At 39.7% G+C, this 20,870-nt stretch overlaps 1 protein-coding gene across 4 annotated transcripts in view; it reads left to right on the top strand.

Annotated features, from left to right (window-relative positions):
* The window catches only part of LOC125262025 (protein inturned-like), a 35,556-nt gene that overhangs the window by 6,473 nt on the left and 8,213 nt on the right, over positions 1-20,870 (top strand). For all 4 annotated transcript variants that reach the window (XM_048180574.1, XM_048180573.1, XM_048180575.1 and 1 more), the window contains exons 2-3: positions 10,137-10,705; positions 13,584-13,669. In XM_048180574.1, the coding sequence (XP_048036531.1) occupies positions 10,137-10,705; positions 13,584-13,669 (655 nt within the window). The remainder of the gene's footprint in view (positions 1-10,136; positions 10,706-13,583; positions 13,670-20,870) is intronic.

Raw genomic sequence — 20,870 nt, forward strand, 5'->3', positions numbered from 1 at the left:
AAAGTGGTACCACTAGACCCGGAGATCAGCTGAATGGATTTGAAAACTGTAAAACTCAACTGTTTAATTCTAGGGGAGTTGGAAAATGAGCCTATTTTCAAAAAAAGTGGAGTGTTCCTTTAAAAACTAAAAAAAACTGCATTGGCATCTAAAACAAGTTTAAGATAATGTATTAAAATGACTAAAGGTAAAATTGAAATAAAAATAAATTAAATCTAAATAGAAATATTTTAAAAAGCTAATAAAAATGACAAAGCACATAAAATTACTAAAACTTAATTAAAATTTAAATATAAACTGAAAATACAAAAATAAGAGCTGTTTCAAAATATTAATAAATATTATACTAGTATTAGGGATGTCCAGATCCGATCACGTGATCGGAAATCGGGCCCGATCACGTGGTTTCAGACTCGATCGGAATCGGACGTTACCTCCCGACCAGGACTCGGATATATATAAGGGGTGCAACGGTTCTCCACTTACGGTTCGGTATGCACTTGCACCGCGGTCCATCTCGAAGGACGACGCATCTATTGGTTAATATCATAGACTGTAAAAAAATATGGACGTAGCGTCCGTGACGTCACCCATAGAGTTCTGAACAGCAGTTTTGACGCATAAATGAGGCCGCGGCCATCTTAGCTGCGCGTCACCGCACGTCACACCCGGATAACTGAAAATGGGCAAAGAGGCAGGGAGGTAGTTTGAGCTGATGTGACTGGTTGCTGAAACCACGCCCGCCTAGCTCGACGTGACCATGTTAGCAGCAAAGGAGCTATCCATCTATCTTAGATACGATCTAAAATATTAATGAATATAAGTTTTATCATCAGAACGTTCTAAAGGTTTACTGTCAATCTACGGTGTTTTTTAAGATATAGATGCTCCAACACCAGTAGTGTTGGGTGTGCAAATAACAACATGGAAAATCAAATGGGACTTCATACCTTTATAATGAAATAGAGATCGTGAGATGAATCCAATCTGTGGCACTTGGGTAAAATATGAGTGTCCATTGCAAAAAAACATTTCACATTTCTTCTGAATGATCTGCTCTCTGTCATCGTTCTTCAAGAAAGGATGCAATCTGAGCAGCCTTTATGTTGTAAAACTGTATACGATCGTATCTAACAAAATGTGCCTGTGTCCAAAGTATATTTTTTTCAAAATAGTGCAGCAGTTTTAGTTATAATATCCAAGCAGTGCTGTCAGAGTTGTATATCCTCCTGGTATTGTCACTGTAGTAAATCTCACAATCAAAACTTTCAGCCAATGCCACGATCCAACAACGTGTGTTCTGTTTCTCATCCCCATGCATGCACATCTACACAGACACACATCAGTCTCGAATATTATGCAGCAAGCCATATTTTATAATTGTATAAAATAATCGAGAAAAAAAAAAGCACAAAAACGGCTGAGATGCCAAATTCAGCGGCAGCTGAGGTAACATGACGGCTCACAGACAGCAGCGCAATCTACCTGTCACTCAAGTGACTACGCCCTTAATTATGCAGAACTTTAAGGCTTAATATAATTTAAACGGATAAGTTATAAAAAAATTCACCCCCCTCAGAGTTGTCATGAAGGGCAAAAATAGCAGTATAGACCAAAACCACAATTTGAACCAACATGTAAACATGGTTTTTTCTGCTATATACTTGGCCAATTTAACATGGGACTCTATGAGATTCTGCTCTCTTTTGGAGCCTGGCGGCCAGTCGATGAATCGCAGTTTAAGTTACTTCCGTATTGGCTTCACGAGAGAAAGGGGGAGGTTGCCGCTTGGTTAAAATGGTTTGTTTAAAATAGCATCGTGGAAAACAGACAGACAGAGTCAGATGATGTATGTTTCAGTCGATGGATGCGCAAAACGTTACAACAACAACAATAATCAGAAAGCGTGGACAAAACAGTCACTCTTTGTAAACTGTTCACTTCGAGTGCCGTATGCTCTAATGTCCAGTCATTTACACCGTCATCACCCAGGTGTTGATAGCGCGAGCGCAGGTGAGACTTGAACAGCACATGTTGCTATCTGTGTTTAAACTAACTCATTTAAGCCTTGCTGATTTAAACCTTCAAGAACAAGACGCGAAAGAGAACTCGCGCGCGCTGTGAGAAGATTTGTGTGCGCTCATCCGAAGCGCGCACACGCTTATTTCAGTCAGCGCGCAAATACTGAGTTCTCTTTCAAGTCTTGCGCTTCAGCGGACAAATTCATACAAAAATTTTGTCAACATGCCCGTCTTAGCGAGTATCCTAGCAAACATAGTCGGTTATGTCTTAAGTAGGGATGGGTACCGAAACCCGGTATTAAATTGACCCCGGGGCTAAATTTTGAAAGACCGGTGTATCAATAAGCTCTGACGTTAACGGTTCTGCTATCGGTACTGGATAAATTATGAAGAAAATACACGTGCATTTATTATTGCTATATAGACATTATCTTGCAGATTCAATCTATCCAGAGTCGCCAGCTGTTTCTATATGCAATAATATTAGGACATTTGTCTATGATGCATTTTTGCTTTCGCAAGACGAGAGATCGCGCTCACGCAGAGGAGCTACAGCGCGCGCAGCCGCTCACATGAAAGCCTGTTTAATGGTGACGATGGAGGAGAGAACTAAACAACTAAACGTCTGCTTACACTTTAGGCCTGTGCTTTGATATTAAGCTAGTTTTATTTTTGATTTCGATTTTGGCTTCTAAGGATCATAAAGAACATATCAGAGGTAAAACTATTAAAAACTAGCCGCGTTTCGTCTACCACCCCTTTATTCTATTCACAGCTGCGCGCGTTCGTTCCTCCCTAAACTCAAACTTAACATCAGAATCGGCACAATCGGTGCTTGTTGTAAAATGCAGTCTTTACTGTTGCTAAACTGCAGTAAAGGTTTGATCATTATTATCAACGTTTAAAACGTCGAAGAACAATAATCCGCGCAAGAGACGCTGTTCCTCAGGCTGAATTGCGGCGCGCACTTCAAAACGGATCGCAAATAGACAAACAAATTACACGTTGAGCTTCAGGTGCACGTCCAAACGATCAAATACACACAAAAATGTGTTAAAATGACCGGATTGGAGCGTGTTTAGCTACTTAAATGCCGTTTATATCGTAAGTGTACATGAACAGCTGGGAGAAAATCTGATGTGTGTTAATAGATCTATTTTCTTAAAGTGACAGCAGTCATGACGATTGTGCCATCAGTGTTAATCAAACAACAAAATGCAAAGAGAAAACCACTCACAGCACTTCTTCTGAATATAGTTAGCTTTAATAAGATTTAATATATTAATTTATACTGTGAAAACCATTCAGTGTTATTTTACATTTGGTTACTTTACTTGGATTTCTTTTATAGGCTAGGCCTATTACTTACATGAACACAAGAACAAATGAAAGTACTTTATTTCATTTGTGTCTTTGTTTTATTGTATTTGTAAGTTTGTCTCTTTGTTCATGTTCTTACTGTATCTTATATAAAACACCAAAAATGCCAGACACTATATAATATAAAGCAAAGTTAATTCAGCTCTTTATATATATATATATATATATATATATATATATATATATATATATATATAACAAAAAGTACCGATAAGAATACCGTTAAAGTACCGGATCGATAAGCAATATCGGTAAGAGTAGTAATACCGTTAAAACCTTAACGATACCCATCCCTAGTCTTAAGTGAACGTATATTAGTCGAGAAAGACAGCGCATATGTAAAAGTATATGTACTGGATCGTGCATGTCTTAAAGGGAAAAAAAACTATTCCTGCTGCCTGTTTTTAAAGTCGGCATGAAACGGAAGTTGCGATTGTCTTTTCTTCTGTACTGTGACGTCTATCCAAGTGAAACGGCATCTGAAATGAGAGGGCGGGACTTGATTTCGTCCTTCGGAAATTGATTGGAAGTTGGCCGTTGCTAACGAAATGGAGGCAGATATTAATTACTAACTCCGAGCACTCATGTTACTGTAAGGGCTTTATTGAGGATGACGAGGACGGTTAACGGCACTAAACAGCCAGAGAGACTGACTGACTGACTGACTGATGGTGTGTGTCCGGTGGCGCGGAGCGAGCAGTTAAAAAAGCGAGTGTTTTCGGTTCATTCCTATGGAAGTTGAGCCGTGCGTAAGTTAAGTGACGCTCAACTTCCATTTGAATTAATCTAAAAATGCTCTGGTTGCTTGCTCTGCTCCAGTGGACACGCAGCCTGACTGACTGAGCGTGTCGCAGGTTCCTTTCCATGTTTACTGTACACCCCAATGACTGGCATCAGCGGTGTTTAATGCATTAATCTCTATAAAGATTAAGATCAAGATGGCGCCGCGCATGGCAGCCACAGTGCTTAGCTCTTCAGTGTTTGTTCTGTTTTTGTTAGTTTTTCCTGTTTTCTGTTTTTCAAACACCATCAGTTTTACCAGGGATGAACTGCTGAACATTCGGCAGTTCACACCACAAAATCTTTTACCGGATTTCGATTATTCAGACGTTTTGTTGAATGTTGTAGTCGGCGGAGCGGCAGCGCTGTTTAGACGCTTCAGGACGCGCAGACGGGGAAAGCGCGCCGGCGCCCTCGTGAAGCTCAGACAGCGCGGATTAAGAACGCCGCTGCCTAGCATCCATCTGGCGAATCTCCGCTCTCTGCCCAACAAAACGGACGAACTCCTTCTGCTCTCCCGGACAAATAAGGATTTCTCGAACTCGGCTGCTCTGTGCTTCACGGAAACCTGGCTGAACGACGCCATTCCGGACAGCGTGTTATGTCTGCCGGGCTTTCAGCTGTTTAGATCAGATCGCGACGCTGAATCAACGGGGAAATCGCGCGGCGGCGGGACGTGCTTTTACATCAACGAAAGGTGGTGTTCAGATGTAACGGTGTTAAAGAAGATGTGCTGTCCAGATCTTGAAACACTCTTCATTAACTGCAAACCGTTCTATTCGCCGCGGGAGTTTTGCTCGTTCATTCTGGTGAGCGTCTACATTCCTCCGCAAGCGCACGTGAGCTCGGCTTTACAGTTACTCGCTGATATGATCACAGAGAGCGAGCAACAACACCCGGACTCTGTTCTTATCATTCTCGGGGACTTTAATAAAGCGATTCTCTCACGTGAACTGCCCAAATACAGACAGCATGTTACTTGTCCCACCAGAGACAGTAATATACTCGACCATTGTTACACAGCAATAAAGGATGCATATCACTCTGTCCCACGGGCAGCTTTGGGGCTCTCTGATCACTGTTTAGTTCATCTCATACCAACCTACAGGCAGAAACTGAAATCAGCTAAACCTGTAGCAAAGACTGTAAAGAGATGGACCACCGAAACAGAGCGGGCTTTACAAGCCTGTTTCGAATGGACTGATTGGAGTGTTTTTGAAGTTGCTGCCACCGATCTGGACGAGCTCACAGAGACTGTTACATCATATATCAGTTTCTGTGAGGATCTGTGCATTCCTACAAAGACTCATTTATCTTACAACAATGACAAACCCTGGTTCACTGCAAAACTCAGCCAGCTCCGTCAGGCCAAAGAAGATGCTCGCAGAAAAGGGGACAGAGTCTTGTACAAACAGGCCAAATACACACTGGAAAAGGAGATCAGAGTGGCAAAGAGGAATTATTCTGATAAACTTCGGAATCAGTTCTCTTCTAATGACACAGCTTCAGTGTGGAAAGGTCTGAAAGACATTACCAACTACAAGACACCATCCCCCAGCTCTGTGGAGAATCAACGACTGGCAGACGATCTGAATGGGTTTTATTGCAGGTTTGAAAAATCACCATTCACACCTCCATCAACCCCACTCTCCCCCACACCTGCAATTCAGTTCAGTGAAGATGACGTGCGCCAGGTCTTCAGAAAGAACAAGAGAAGAAAGGCACCAGGCCCAGACAGCGTTTCACCAGCCTGTCTGAAAACCTGCGCTGACCAGCTGGCCCCCATCTTCACACAGATCTTCAACAGATCACTGGAGCTGTGCGAAGTCCCCTCATGCTTCAAACGCTCCACCATCATCCCTGTCCCAAAGAAACCCAAAATTACTGGACTAAATGACTACAGACCTGTGGCTCTAACGTCTGTGGCCATGAAGTCATTTGAAAGACTGGTTCTGGCTTTTCTGAAGGACATCACTGGACCCTTACTGGACCCCCTGCAGTTTGCTTACCGAGCAAACAGGTCTGTGGATGATGCAGTCAATATGGGACTGCATTATGTTCTCCAGCATCTGGACAGACCAGGGTCTTATGTGAGGATCCTGTTTGTGGACTTCAGCTCTGCTTTTAACACCATTGTCCCATCACTCCTCCAGCCTAAACTAACTCAGCTCTCCGTGCCCACCTCTGTCTGTCAGTGGATCACCAGCTTCCTGACAGACAGGCAGCAGCTAGTGAGGCTGGGGAAATTCTCATCCAGCACCCTCACCATCAGCACCGGCGCCCCTCAGGGCTGTGTGCTCTCCCCACTGCTCTTCTCCCTCTACACCAACGACTGCACCTCCAAAGACCCCTCTGTCAAGCTCCTGAAGTTTGCGGATGACACCACACTGATCGGCCTCATCCAGGACGGTGACGAGTCTGCTTACAGACTGGAGGTTGAACAGCTGGCTGTCTGGTGCAGTCTTAACAACCTGGAGCTCAACACGCTCAAGACAGTGGAGATGATCGTGGACTTCAGGAAAAACCCACCTGCTCTCCCCCCACTCACCATCATGAACAGCACTGTGACTGCAGTGGAGTCATTCAGGTTCCTGGGCACCACCATCTCCCAGGACCTGAAGTGGGACAACCACATCGAGTCCATTGTGAAAAAGGCCCAGCAGAGGTTGTACTTCCTTCGCCAGCTGAGGAAGTTCAACCTACCACAGGAGCTGCTGAAACAGTTCTACTCTGCCATCATTGAATCCATCCTCTGCACTTCAATTACCGTCTGGTTCAGCTCAGCTACCAAATCTGACCTCAGAAGACTACAGAGGGTAGTCCGGTCTGCTGAGCGAATCATTGGCACAACCCTCCCCACTCTCCAAGAACTGTACTTATCCAGAGTGAGAAAAAGGGCAAAGAAGATCACTCTGGACCCCTCACATCCAGCACACTCCCTCTTTGAACTGTTGCCATCCGGTCGACGCTACAGAGCCCTGAGCACCAGAACGACCAGACACAGGAACAGTTTCTTCCCTCAAGCAATCCATCTCATGAACACTTGACAAACACGGAACACACAACACTATTACATATTATTTACTTAAAACACTTATTTATATCTCAATTTGCACACATAATTGTACATACAATTGTCTATAATATATATTGTCTTTTGCTTTTTTTGCACTTTGTCTATCTTGTAAATTTGTATATTATTATTTTATTCTTTTTATTATGTGTCTTGTCTTGTCGCTGTTACTCTGTTGCACTGTGGAGCTTCTGTCACTAAAACAAATTCCTAGTATGTGTAAACAACATACCTGGCAATAAAGCTCTTTCTGATTCTGATTCTAAAGTGAAGCACAGCATTTATCCCATACGTCACTGCAATTCCAGATAGCTCCACCCTTGCGCCATAGCATGTGACAGGAAGAGACGATGAGTCGTTTTGAAGGGGGATGGGAGGTTAATGATTTTGATTAAAGATTATGAGGGCACATGAATTTTTTAAAAATAATGAAGTTCACGGATACATTATTGATAATAAATACTACAATATTCCATAAAAAAATAAGAATTGTTAATTTTGATTTCATGCCGACTTTAATGTTAAATCAAACAACAGATAACAAAGAAATCACTTACTGCTCTTGACTGAATAGTTTTTGTAACTTCAATAATGATTAATCTTTATTTATTTTATACAGTAAAGATAATATGCAGTGATATTTTATATTTGATTACTTTATCCATTTTCTGTACTTGAAAACTACTGTTAGATACCTGAAAAACCTGAAAAGCACTGTTCCTGGATCCTGGATCTGTTTTTTCGGTCTTCTTTATTCTTTTTTATTTATTATAGAAGTATCGAATTGGGACTCGGTATCAGTAGATACTCAAAATCAAATGACTCGGACTCGGACTCGAGGGCAAAAAAACGTGATCGGGACATCCCTAACTAGTATATAATTAATAATACTAAAATAAAGTAAAACAAGCAGTCGATTTCTGCCTTATGAAGTTATGAAGTTCTGTCTTCATTTTCTCACCCTTGTGTCAATCCAAACCCGTAAGACTTTCGTTCACCTTCAAAATACAAATGAAGATATTTTTGATGAAATCTGAGAGATTTCTGTCCTTCCATTGACAGTCTACACAGCTACCACTTTGATGCTTCAAAAAGTTCACAAAGACATCCTAAAACTAATCCATATGAATCAAGCGATTTTAACGAGTTTAGCAAGTTTAGACTTTTAGACACATATAAACATCCATCAGCACATATCAGTTGTGGTAAACAGAAGCTCAAGCGTGCTTGCTTGACGTGCAAGAACCAATGAGGTTCATTCTCGTGTGTTATGCAGCATGTTTGAGCTTCCGCAAGAGGTGTGTTCTCGTGTGTCAAGCGAGTTCGGATGAGCATCTGTTTATGTTCGCTGATCAATGTTTATATGTGAATAAAAGCTTAAATTCAGTCTGTTCATCATAGAAAGCAAGTCTTCAGAAGATTTGGGACTAAATCACTCAACTTGTATGGATTAGTTTTACAAACTCTTTATGAACTTTTTGAAGCATCAAAGTGCTAGTTGCGTGGACTGTCAGTGGAGGGACAGCAAGCTCTCAGATTTCATTTAAAATATCTTTGTTTGTGTTCTGAAGATGAACAAAATTTTACGGGTTTGGAACGACATGAGGGTGAGTAAAGCCCAAAGTATGCATATGCGAGGATCAGCGTACACTGCATGTGACATGAATTTCGTCATCAGAAGAGTACCCGCATATACTGTACGCTCCGCTGGATTAATTAGTTTATCCACAAGGTGGCAACCATGCTCTGGGGCCGTTGATTCACAAGGTAGTTTCTGCATAAACAGAACAGACCGGAATACATGCAAGCTACTGTGACAATGGAGGCCTATATAGATGAAAGATTGAACAAAGAGGTTAGAAAGTACCCTCATTTGTACAACTCTAGCATGAAAGAATACAAAGATGTTTACATAAGTTGTAACTCATGGTGAGAGATTGATCAAAACTGAGCATGTGTCGAAGGCCTGTGTGTTCACATAAAAAAACAAAGTCTACTTGAGCAGTAACTGTGAGTACTCTTCTGATGACGAAATTCGCATCACGCACACTGTACGCTGACTAGGGCTGGGACAATAAATCGTTGAATCGTGAATCGAGAAATGATTCCTGGATCGATTCTGAGATTTTCCGAATGCATCGCGATTCTCTCTTGAATCGATTCTGAGCTTAGTTTTTAACAGCAGATGGCAGTACGTGCTTTACAAACAGCCGTACTCTGCTTGCTTCCAATTCCTTACACACACCACTTGAACCTTCTATAAAATAATCATTCATAAAATAAAAAAAAATTGAAGCGAATTACAGGGGTGTTTGCATTGGGCTGTTTACATTAATCTCGCGTCATAAAAGTATTCAGAGGTGCAAGTACATTCTCAGACTCAGATAAATGCAGGAGCGCTCTTCTTCGTCAGCATTTGAGATTGTGGTTAAAAACTAAGCTCAGAATAAATTCAAGAGAGAATTGCGATACATTTGGAAAATCCACAAATCGAGATGAATCGATTTATTGTCCCAGCCCTAATGCTGACCCTTGCGTATGCGTAAAAAGTATATTTCGGGCTTTACTGCTTAAATGATGACAGAATTTTCATTTTTGGGTGAACTAACCCTTTAATAAATATTTTATTAATATATGATTAATAGTACAAAAATAAAACCTGCAGTCGATTTCTACCTTATGAAGTTGAATTAATTAGATCAAATTGTTCTGATAGTTCTTATTTATCTAGGTAGGGATTTGGTTGATTTTAGGCAAAGGAGCTGGGCTGGCTCATAAAACTTAGTTCTGAGAAATCAAATGCAATGACATTAAGACATTTTGGACATTATCTGAATATTATTGCATGCTTATCCCATGTTTCCCTCTGTTTTGTGGCACAGTGACCTGGAGCCTGAATGGCTGGATGATGTCCAGAAGAACGGTGAACTCTTCTACCTGGAGCTGAGTGAGGGAGAGGAAGAAGCTCTGCTGGCCCAAGTATCTGCCAATCACTCCGCTGCCACCAATCACGTCCGTTTCAGTGAAAAGGAGGCAGAAATTATCACAGACAATGGTAAAAAGCAAGCTGCCTCCAGCAATAAATCTAAAGCAAAACTCAAGAAGTTCACCAAGATCCTGAGACGAAAGCGGCGGCCATCACAAAGAAAAGCCCCAGATGGAAAAGATGGAGGATCTTCTCAGCGTCCCACCTCCATCCTGAAGAATCAAGCGGGTCAGCGGCCTGGAGTCGTGGTCCAGCAGCAGCGTCTGAAGGACGTGTGCGTGTATCTGAACCCCAAGCGGCTCGGCAGCACCTCACCTCCATCTCCTGACAGAGGCGGCCTGTTGGAGGCCTTGCTGGGTGTCGTGCACCGGCCAGGAGGAAATGCAGGGAAAAGAGGGGAAAAACTCATCATCCATGGTCTGGTCCCACACAGTCCTGCAAGCAAGTGTGCAGAGATTCTTATTGGTAAGCGCAGATAGACAAGAAGTTGGTAATTTTTCTAGTACTTTTGCTAGTGATCAGACTTAAAATGGTTTGGGGTCGGTAAGAGTATTAAAAATGTTTTTGTAAGAAGTCTATTTGATCAAAAATACAGAAAATTTGTGAAATATTATTACAATTTACTGGGTCAAATAAATTACTTTTTTAATGTATTATAAAAGGAAATTTGTTCTTGTGATGGAAAGCTGAATTTTCAGCATCATTACTCCAGTCTTCAGTGTCACAGTGCTCAAGAACCATTTCTGGTTATTATCAATGTTGAAAACAGTTGCTTATAGGTGCCCTAGAATCAAAAATTGAATTTACCTTGGCATAGTTGAATAACAAGAGTTCAGTACATGGAAAAAACATACATTGAGTTTCAAACTCCATTGCTTCCTCCTTCTTATGTAAATCTCATTTGTTTAAAAGACCTCCGGAAAACAGGCGAATCTCAACATAACACCGACTGTTACGTAACAGTCGGGATCATTAATATGTACGCCCCCAATATTTGCATATGCCAGCCCATGTTCAAGGCATTAGACAAGGGCAGCCAGTATTAACGTCTGGATCTGTGCACAGCTGAATCATCAGACTAGGTAAGCAAGCAAGGACAACAGCGAAATATGGCAGATGGAGCGATAATAACTGACATGATCCATGATTACATGATATTTTTAGTGATATTTGTAAATTGTCTTTCTAAATGTTTCGTTAGCATGTTGCTAATGTACTGTTAAATGTGGTTAAAGTTACCATTGTTTATTACTGTATTCGCAGAGACAAGAGCCGTCGGTATTTTAATTTTTAAACACTTGCCGTCTGTATAATTCATAAACACATCTTCAATCTTTATAAATCTCTCCAACATTGTGTAATCTTAGCTTTAGCCACGGAGCACTATCAAACTCATTCAGAATCAAATGTAAACATCCAAATAAATACTATACTCACATGATCCGATCCATGCATGCAGCATGCATGACGAACATCTTGTAAAGATCCATTTGAGGGTTATATTAGCTGTGTGAACTTTGTTTATGCACTGTATAACTGCACTTATATTCAAGAGCTCGGGGGGCAGGGAGCGCGAGATTTAAAGGGGCCGCGCAGCCTGAATTGGTGCATAGTTAATGATGCCCCAAAAAAGGCAGTTAAAAAAATTTATTTAAAAAAATCTATGGGGTATTTTGAGCTGAACCTTCACAGACACATTCAGGGGACATCTTAGACTTATATTACATCTTGTGAAAGAACGTTCTAGGGCACCTTTAAAAATGTTGAAAACACTGCTTAAAGTCCCGCCATAGTCAATAATTTTATCCCTTAAAACTCATCTTTGTTCAACAAAATGACATATTTAAATGTTTTATCCTGTGAAAATAATTTCTGCATGCCTTAAAATAGCTTGAATGTAACTCTACACCCTTGCTTCATTTAGTATATGTTGATTCATAAATAAGCAAATTAGTCTCCGCCTCCACTCACTCACACTAGCTTAGAATACCTGATCCATTCGCTCAACTTTGCTGTAGTAAACGCTGCACAATGGCAAGTGGAAATACTGGTTTAATTCAGCCATATATGTTTGAACCAGCAACTGATTCAGAAGAAGAGGAAAAGCGAATTATACAGGCTCGTCTACAAGTCAATGTATCAGAATGGTAATGCGTTTTATGTAACGCTCTCTACAACATCGGACACATAACAGTAATTAATATGATTAGCCTTTGGCTTGACTACGTTATCAAACAGCTAATGATGTGTTGTTAATATTACACAAACCATGTTCCCGTTCTTCAGAGTCAGACAGCTGCTTTCTAAAAATCAGCATCCTTAGAAACGCTTTGAACAACTTAGAACATAAGTAGAGAAAGGCATATAGTTCATAATAACACTGTAATATACGTTGTGTACATCATTCACCCGCTATATTGCTAAATGTACCGGATTTTTCACATCAACAGAAAAATATTCTGTGATAACCTGGCTTCTCTTGAGACCCACCTGCTTCGCAGCATAGTTAATAATATGCTAAAGCTAATAAGGGTTACAGAGCTAAAGTTAGAACATATTTGTGACGTAAAATACAGGGAAAATTTCAAAACTGTGTTTTTGAGACTGTCTTTGGTTCACTGCAGTTTTAAGGAGAAAAATTTCAGCAGTGGTGTTGTAGCAACCATTCAAAACCATCCTAGCAATGGCATAGCAATGCATTAACAGCCATTCAGAACACCTGGTGAGTTTTGCCCAGGCTAACGCCACTCACATTTTCTTCAGAACAGTCTGGTTAATATAATGAAACTGATAAGTCAAGCTGTGGCTTGGTCTTGTGGTTGGTTTTATTTATATTCTTTCTTACAACTGCCTGTAAAACACTTTAGTTTTATATTCCCAGCACATTTGGTTATGAAATCATGATTGGAAGTAACAAAAAAGCTGTTTTTTCGATTTTCAGCCATATTTACAGTGAATATTTTTCTGTTGATGTACTAAAACGATATTCGAGGGGAACCCACAGTCACTCTCTCCCAGAGACAGACCAAAGAAATTCCAAACGGGTTACATTACCCTGAAAACTCTTTCCCCAGCAGCTTTTTACGATTGTTTCTCAAACGCCCATCCATACTAAAGCAATTAGACCGTTTATCTGAAATAACCAAGGAAAATCTTTGCATGCCACAAAGAGGAAAGTGTGCAAATCTACCAAAGGCAGGTGGAGGTGCTGTTTGATGTGCATTTGTTTTTTATCTTATGGTAAAAATACAGTTTACCAAAACTGTTTGCACACTCAGGAATCAGGCGACAATGAGCAGATGTTTGTGAACTTTGAGGAGAATATCTTTCATGCTTTCTGTAGGTGACGCCCTGGTTGCTGTGGACGATGTGGAAGTCACCTCAGAAAACATTGAGAGAGTTTTGTCCTGTATACCGGGCCCCACACAGGTAAGTATGCATTTTTGGCTACGTTTGCATTAGAAAGGCAACAGTAACTCAAATAAGTATTCGTTACAAACCGAGGTCTGCAGAAGAGCATCTCTGAACACACAACACATCCAACCTTGAAGCAGATCAGCTAAGAACAGGAAACTGAGGCTACAATTCACACAGGCTTAGCAAAATTGGACAGTAGAAGATTGGAAAAACTTTATCTGGTCTGATGAGGCTTGATTTCTTCTGCAAGGCGTATTTGGCGTAATTAACATTGGATAGAATTGATCTATCCTGCCTTGTATCAACGGTTCAGGCTGGTGGTGGTGTAATGGTGTGGTGGATATTTTCTTGGCACACTTTTGGCACCTGACCTTAGTACTGATTGAGCATTGTTTAAACACCACAGCCTACCTGAGTATTGTTGCTGACCATGTCCATGATTACGACAATGATTACGTATGGTCTTTCGGTATCAGCTTTTATTCTGTTTCATGTATGCGGAGTAAGATGATTTAAACATTTTCCGTCTTTTCAGTGTAGACGAGAAACATTTGGAAAACGCTGGAAGATGCTAGTGTGGATGGAGAGCATTTCGAATGTCATGGACCACCCAATGTCTTTTTCCTACTGAAGTGCATCTCAGGACGTTTTACAATCTGTAGATCGTTTGCTTTGTACCAAAACAGGGATTAAAGTTGTTACAATGTTGCAATTTGTTCTTGGTTCGGTTCACTTTTTACAAGGCAATATTTCTAAATGGACCAAAAGTTGTGAATATAAGCCATGTGCGAGTAAAATGTCCTCTGACTAGTCAGAGCGCACCTGTTTATGTTCTGGGATTCCTCTTATAGCTGTCATCTGTCAGGATAAGACAATTGAAGCCCATCTCTTTGAGAGCTTCTCTCGCTAAACACCTTGTAAACTTCTGTATTTTGATGTGTTTTGGACAGTTCAAAAATGCCTGACCAAATTTCAATTGGTCATTACACTTCATCTTTGTTTCAGGTTAACCCACGATTCATTTTGAGAGGCATTTGCTTTTCACACAACATACATAATTACCTATTATACATTGTGATACAGCCTTTCTGGTTTGTTGGTATGTTGGGTTGGATTGCTTTCTCACCACAGGCGAACCTCTCCAGAGTTGTTTTCAATCGGACCGAGACCACCTTGTTCAGGCAATCTCAGACTGATTTTTTTGGTATAGATTTGAGTGCGATTGTCATGTGTGCCTAAACAAATAGAACTAAGGGAGAAAACGAGCCAGCTTTTGAAACAAATGCTCCAAAGAAACCAAGTGTGAAAACGCCCTAAGTCTTAAGTCTAAATGCTTAAACTGTTGAAACAGGCAAAGCTTGAACAATGAAAATGAACAAATCTTTGTCTCATAATGTTTATTTTGCTCTTTGCAGCAGTCAAACAGTTCAACCCTGAGGTAAATATAAGGATGAAAGCTGAGAAATCTCTCTTTTCACCACTTATAAGAAAAAAGCTCAGCTTTTCTTGCTCTCAGACCTCCCATAAACTCACAAACGCTGAGAGCACATAAGGGCAACTCCATGTTTTGGGAACTGAAGTCTATTTTTAAGGGATTAATTTGACTTAACTGCCTTGAAATGAGACTTTTTTTTTAACAAGACATAATGTTTTCAGATGAGCACTTTCTAAAATTGGTTTTGGTTTTTGGTCTGTGCCTCTTGGCCTGTGAGTAAATGCTCTTTTTTTGAAAACCCTCCATTCCAACAATATTTTCTACATTAACAAATGATTGTGCAAATTGTTAAGAGTTAAACTTAATTTGGGAAATATTGGTGGTAATCTTGTCATAAACAAGACAAATTGACTGTCGGTGTGCATTCAGCTTTGATGTTTCCTCATGTTGTAAGCTGCTGCTGAGTTCTTTGGGTTAGTGAGGCTGTTGTTTGTTCCAAATTGTTAGTAAAGTTAAGTAGTTTTCAACTCTACATTTGCAAAAAGTTTCCATTTATGGCCACAATAGCTACTACGACTGATCTCAACCCAAAACACTTCATCAAAACCCCAAACCCAGAAGCTGTATGGAGTCTGAAGGCATGTTTCAAAAGACCACTAAACTTCTTTGAAAATAAGAGCATTTAAGAATCACATTTTCTTCACATAGAAATGCACGTTTAAATCATCAGTGATTTGAACAAAGTCCTAACTCCAGCTATTAAACTTGGCATGCACCTCGCCCAACACAAATTATACTACAGTCATGAATGAGAGGTGTGCTGTAACTAAGCAATCAGAAAATCTTAACATTTAATGGAGTGACCAAGTGATGTCTAGAGACTAGAATATCATGGAGACTTGGGCTTGTGAGCAACCATCCAGAATGCCTTAACAAGTAAAAATATCTAAAATCTCATTTTGAGAAGTAACACTGCATGAAATGTTAAGACTTGTTTTTATAGATCTTGAATATATACCACCATTCAAAAGTTTGGGGTTTGTAAGATTTTTGTACAAATTTTCATTCAGCAAGGATGCATTAAGTTGATCAAAAGTGGCAATAAAAAAAATATATTATATTACAAAAGATTTCTATTTCAAATAAATGTGTTCTTTTGAACTTTAATCAAAGAATCTTGAAAAAAATGTATCATGGTTTCTGCAAAAATATTAAGTAGCACAACGGTTTTTAATTTCCATAATCATTTCCAAAAAGACTAATTAAAAAGGTTTTTTTGTAGCATCATGGGAGACAAGTTTTGCACAAGCATGCACCTCTCATAGAAAATACAGATGATTTGCAGCCACGTGATTTTGTAACTACATCTAGAAACTTCTTCTCTCTGAGAATGCTTTTCGTTTGATCACTTCTCAAGCTGGTTTTGTTCTCTCAGTTGCCTGGAAGAGGATGGAATGTTGAAATTACAGAGTTCTGTCGCCCCGGCAGCGACGGCGGTTACGGTAACGCTTGTTTTTGTAGGCCACAGGAAAAGAGCCATTATCCTGTGGAGAAGAGAGAGGGAGAAAGTGATTAAAGGACGAGAACCGATAGCAAATTACAACATAGGACAGAAAAGGACAGGCAAGGCTATTATGATATTAGGGTAGAGGAACTGTGCTGTTGTGAGGTTTCCTGAAGCTTGCCAAGATTTTAAAATGAGCTGCATCTCGGCTGGTGATTTATGAAATTATAAGGTAAGCATGGCGTGATTGTTGATTTTAAATGCTTAGAGTAACCACGCCACAGAAACAAAACCATCATGTCCCACTGGTAGCGGTCCTTCTTTGGACATTGACACCAGTATGGGATCATTAAGATTTTTTTAAAGAACTTAATACTTTTATTCATCAGTGATGCATTAAATTGATCAAACGTGACAGTAAAGATATTATATTTAAATAAATGGAGTTCTTTTGAACCTTCTGTTCATCAAATAATCCTGAAAAAAAAAGTTTTACAGCTTCTACAAAAATATGAAGCAGCACAACTGTTTTCAACATTGACAATAATCAGAAATGTTTTGTGAGCAGCAAATCAGCATATTAGAATGATTTCTGAAGGATCATGTGACACTGAAGACTGGAGTAATGATGCTGAAAATTACATAAATAAATTACACTTTAAAAATATTAAAATAGAAAACAGTTATTTTAAATGGTTATAATATTTCACAATATTAGCTGCACGATTAATCGAAAAATGATTGTGATCTTGATTCAAACACCCACGTGATCTTATTTTGTTAATGACAACGATTCGCCAGATGAGCCAGAGAGAGCAGTTTTGAACCACACAGTAGTTATTTCTGTGTTACAAATATTCAATTTATCACAGAAGTACTGAGATAAAAGTATAAAGTTAGGATATAAATGCTAATGTCTATGATAGCGATCAAAATAGAGCAAACCACCTTTTGAAACAAACTTGGTGCTTCAAATAACGGTTGAATCAATTACATCTTATGCCACTAGCGTAAAGTGTGACAAGTGGCTGTTAAAAAATGTATTTGTCATTGAATCATTCATTCAAAAGATTCGATCAAAAACACTGATTCATCCAGTAATGAAAGAAGTATTTATTAATGAGTCATTGAATTCATTCAAAACCATTTTTTTTTTAAATAATTCCTTCAAATTAATTAAACATTTTTCCAGCAATTAGAGTCCAGCAATTGATATTTTGTCAGAACCTCTAGTAAATTACATGTTATTTTATTTAGTTTTATATTCAGAATCGTGATCTCTATTTGAAACCCAAAAAATCATGATTCTCATTTCATCCAGAATAGTGCAGCTCTAAATATTACTGTTTTTACTGTAGTTTTATCAAATAAATGCAGCCTTGGTAAGTATAAGAGACTTCTTTTGAAAGCATTAAAAAATCTTACTGACCCCAAACTGGATGTTTAGTGTAAGTATAATATATATATATATATATATATATATATATACATTTATATACATATATATTTTGTTTTTTAAATATTAAGTATTATATGTTTTTGGAAGCACATATAAATAAACAATAATACTTACATCAAGTGTCAGGCAGTCAAGCAACAATCATTGAGTTTGGGAATGCTATCTGATAGATTTCTCCAGGTATTATAAACCACAACTGATAATAGTAGAACCTAGAAGAACTAGCATTGGCCGTAATGTATGATGATATAATATCTCTATGTGATCTGTAACTGAGTTCACTGTGGAAGCGGCAGTCTTCCATATCCCCTAATAACAGGCTCGTTTTTCCTCTCGCTGTGGCGTCCTGCCCGACAGACTCCAGCTCAGCACTGCAGTCCAGCTGCTCGCGGTCAGCTAAACATTTGTGTGTTTCTGTTCTGCATGTTAAACAGCTGAGTGGGAGTGAAAATGCTGCTTTCTGTGTGCTGTTAACTCACAGATGGGCGCTGTTGCTTTAATTGATCTCAGAGTGTGCTTTATTTGATTTGTACAATCTTAGAAAGTTACAGTTTTTTTAGCAGAAGTCCTGGGCTGACTTTGGAGCTCAACTTAAATCATAAATCATACGTGTGAGTTGAAATATTTGTACACTAGCATTCAAACGTTTGGGCCAGTTTGATTTTTCTTATTGTTTTTGAAAGAAGTCTTATAGTATTTGTTATGGCTAGTCACCATTATGGCTGATTAACAAGGGGCGTTGCTGTTAACCCTTCTCATTTACTTTGAAGGGGTGATGTCATGCGTTGCCGAACTGAATTGTGGGTTCCGTTGGGTCACGTCACTGGCGTTGCTTGTGGCAAAAGTTGAAAAATGTTAAACTTTTCAAGCGCCAATGCAGGCGTCAGCCAATCAGATTGCCTTTATGCAAATGCCCTAGTGCAGATGCTAGCCAATTGCATTCATGCAGCACCAAAAAATAGAGGAACATCAAAATAGAGGAAAAGTTCATCATTGTGGTGAGTAATCACTATGGGTGCTTCTCAATTCTTATTTGGGCATCCTCGTTTCCTTTCCTTGCTTCCTTTCCTTGCGTCTTAGCTCCACCCTTTCAGGATGCGAGGGAAGGACACAAGGAAAAGACGCGAGGACGGAGGAATAATTGAATCAAGTGTAATGATATATCCTCACTCCCTTTAGCATCACTTCAAAGCGGCATCAGCTGCACTCGAGGGATCTACCCATATGTTGATAACGTTTGGTTATTTAAAAAAATACAGTAAATATTAACTAGATAAAAAAAGTTTGAAGACAAACTTTAAGTTAGCTTGAAAAAGCCGGTCCAGAAAGTTTGAAATAGTTTTAAATGTTTGAAGTTTGAAAGTTTGTTTTATTAGATATATTTAGTTTGATAGATAGATAGATAGATAGATAGATAGATAGATAGATAGATAGATAGATAGGGTACTCGGGGTGGTTGCTAGGGTGTTGATATGCGGTTGCTAGGGTACTCGGGGTGGTTGCTTGGGTGTTGATATGCGGTTGCTAGGGTACTCAGGGTGGTTGCTATGGTGTTGCTAAGGTGTTCTGGGTGGTTGCTAGGGTGTTGCTATGCGGTTGCTAGGGTACTCAGGGTGGTTGCTATAGTGTTGCTACGGTGTTCTGGGTGGTTGCTAGGGTGTTGCTATGTGGTTGTTAAGGTATTCGGGGTGGTTGCTAAGGTGTTGCTATGCGGTTGCTAAGGTACTTGGTGGTTGCTAAGTTGTTGCTATGCGGTTGCTAGGGTACTCGGGGTGGTTGCTAGGGTGTTGCTAAGTGGTTGCTAGGGTACTCGGGTGGTTGCTATGGTGTTGCTACGCGGTTGCTAGGGTACTCGGGGTGGTTGCTAAGGTGTTGCTATGCGGTTGCTAGGGTACTCGGGTGTTGCTATGCGGTTGCTATGGTAATCTGGTTGGTTGCTAGGTAGTTGCTATGCAGTTGCTAAGGTATTCGGGGTGGTTGCTAAGGTGTTGCTATGCGGTTGCTAAGGTACTTGGGGTGGTTGCTAAGTTGTTGCTATGCGGTTGCTAGGGTACTCGGGGTAGTTGCTAAGGTGTTGCTAAGCGGTTGCTAGGGTACTCAGGTGGTTGCTATGGTGTTGCTACGTGGTTGCTAGGGTACTCGGGGTGGTTGCTAAGGTGTTGCTATGCGGTTGCTAATGTACCCGGGCTGGTTGCTAGGATGATGCCAGGGTGATTTGTGTGGTTGTTATGCGGTTGCCATGGTGTTATGGGTGGTTGCTATGAGAGTTGATCATAGATAAATAGATTTAGTTTGATGATAGATAGATAGATAGATAGATGAGTTTGAGATAGATAGATAGATAGATAGATAGATGAGTTTGAGATAGATAGATAGATAGATAGATAGATAGATGAGTTTGAGATAGATAGATATATAGATGAGTTTATGAGTTTGAAAGAGTTTAGATAGATAGATAGATAGATAGATAGATAGATAGATAGATAGATAGATAGATAGATAGATAGATGAGTTAATGAGTTTGAATGAGTTTCAATGGATTAGAAATAGTACATAGAATGACATTTGAGTCTAATTGAGTTTTTGAGTCTAATGGGCTTCCGTAGTTTAAATTTGAATTTTGACAGTTGGAATTTGAAAGTCTTGGCTCATTTGAACATTCTGTCAATGAAAGTCAATGGGATTTTTCCGAGCTTTAACAGTCATTTTTAGGAAAACCGTAAGTCCGATCAGTTAGAAAAGATATAGCAACTCGGGTCAGACCTTCAGACTGTGGAGTTTGTAGAGTTAAAGCTCTAGGAGGAGTTAGAGTCTA

The sequence above is a fragment of the Megalobrama amblycephala genome, unplaced genomic scaffold, assembly GCF_018812025.1.
Source record: "Megalobrama amblycephala isolate DHTTF-2021 unplaced genomic scaffold, ASM1881202v1 scaffold555, whole genome shotgun sequence".
Classification (NCBI taxonomy): Eukaryota; Metazoa; Chordata; class Actinopteri; order Cypriniformes; family Xenocyprididae; genus Megalobrama; species Megalobrama amblycephala.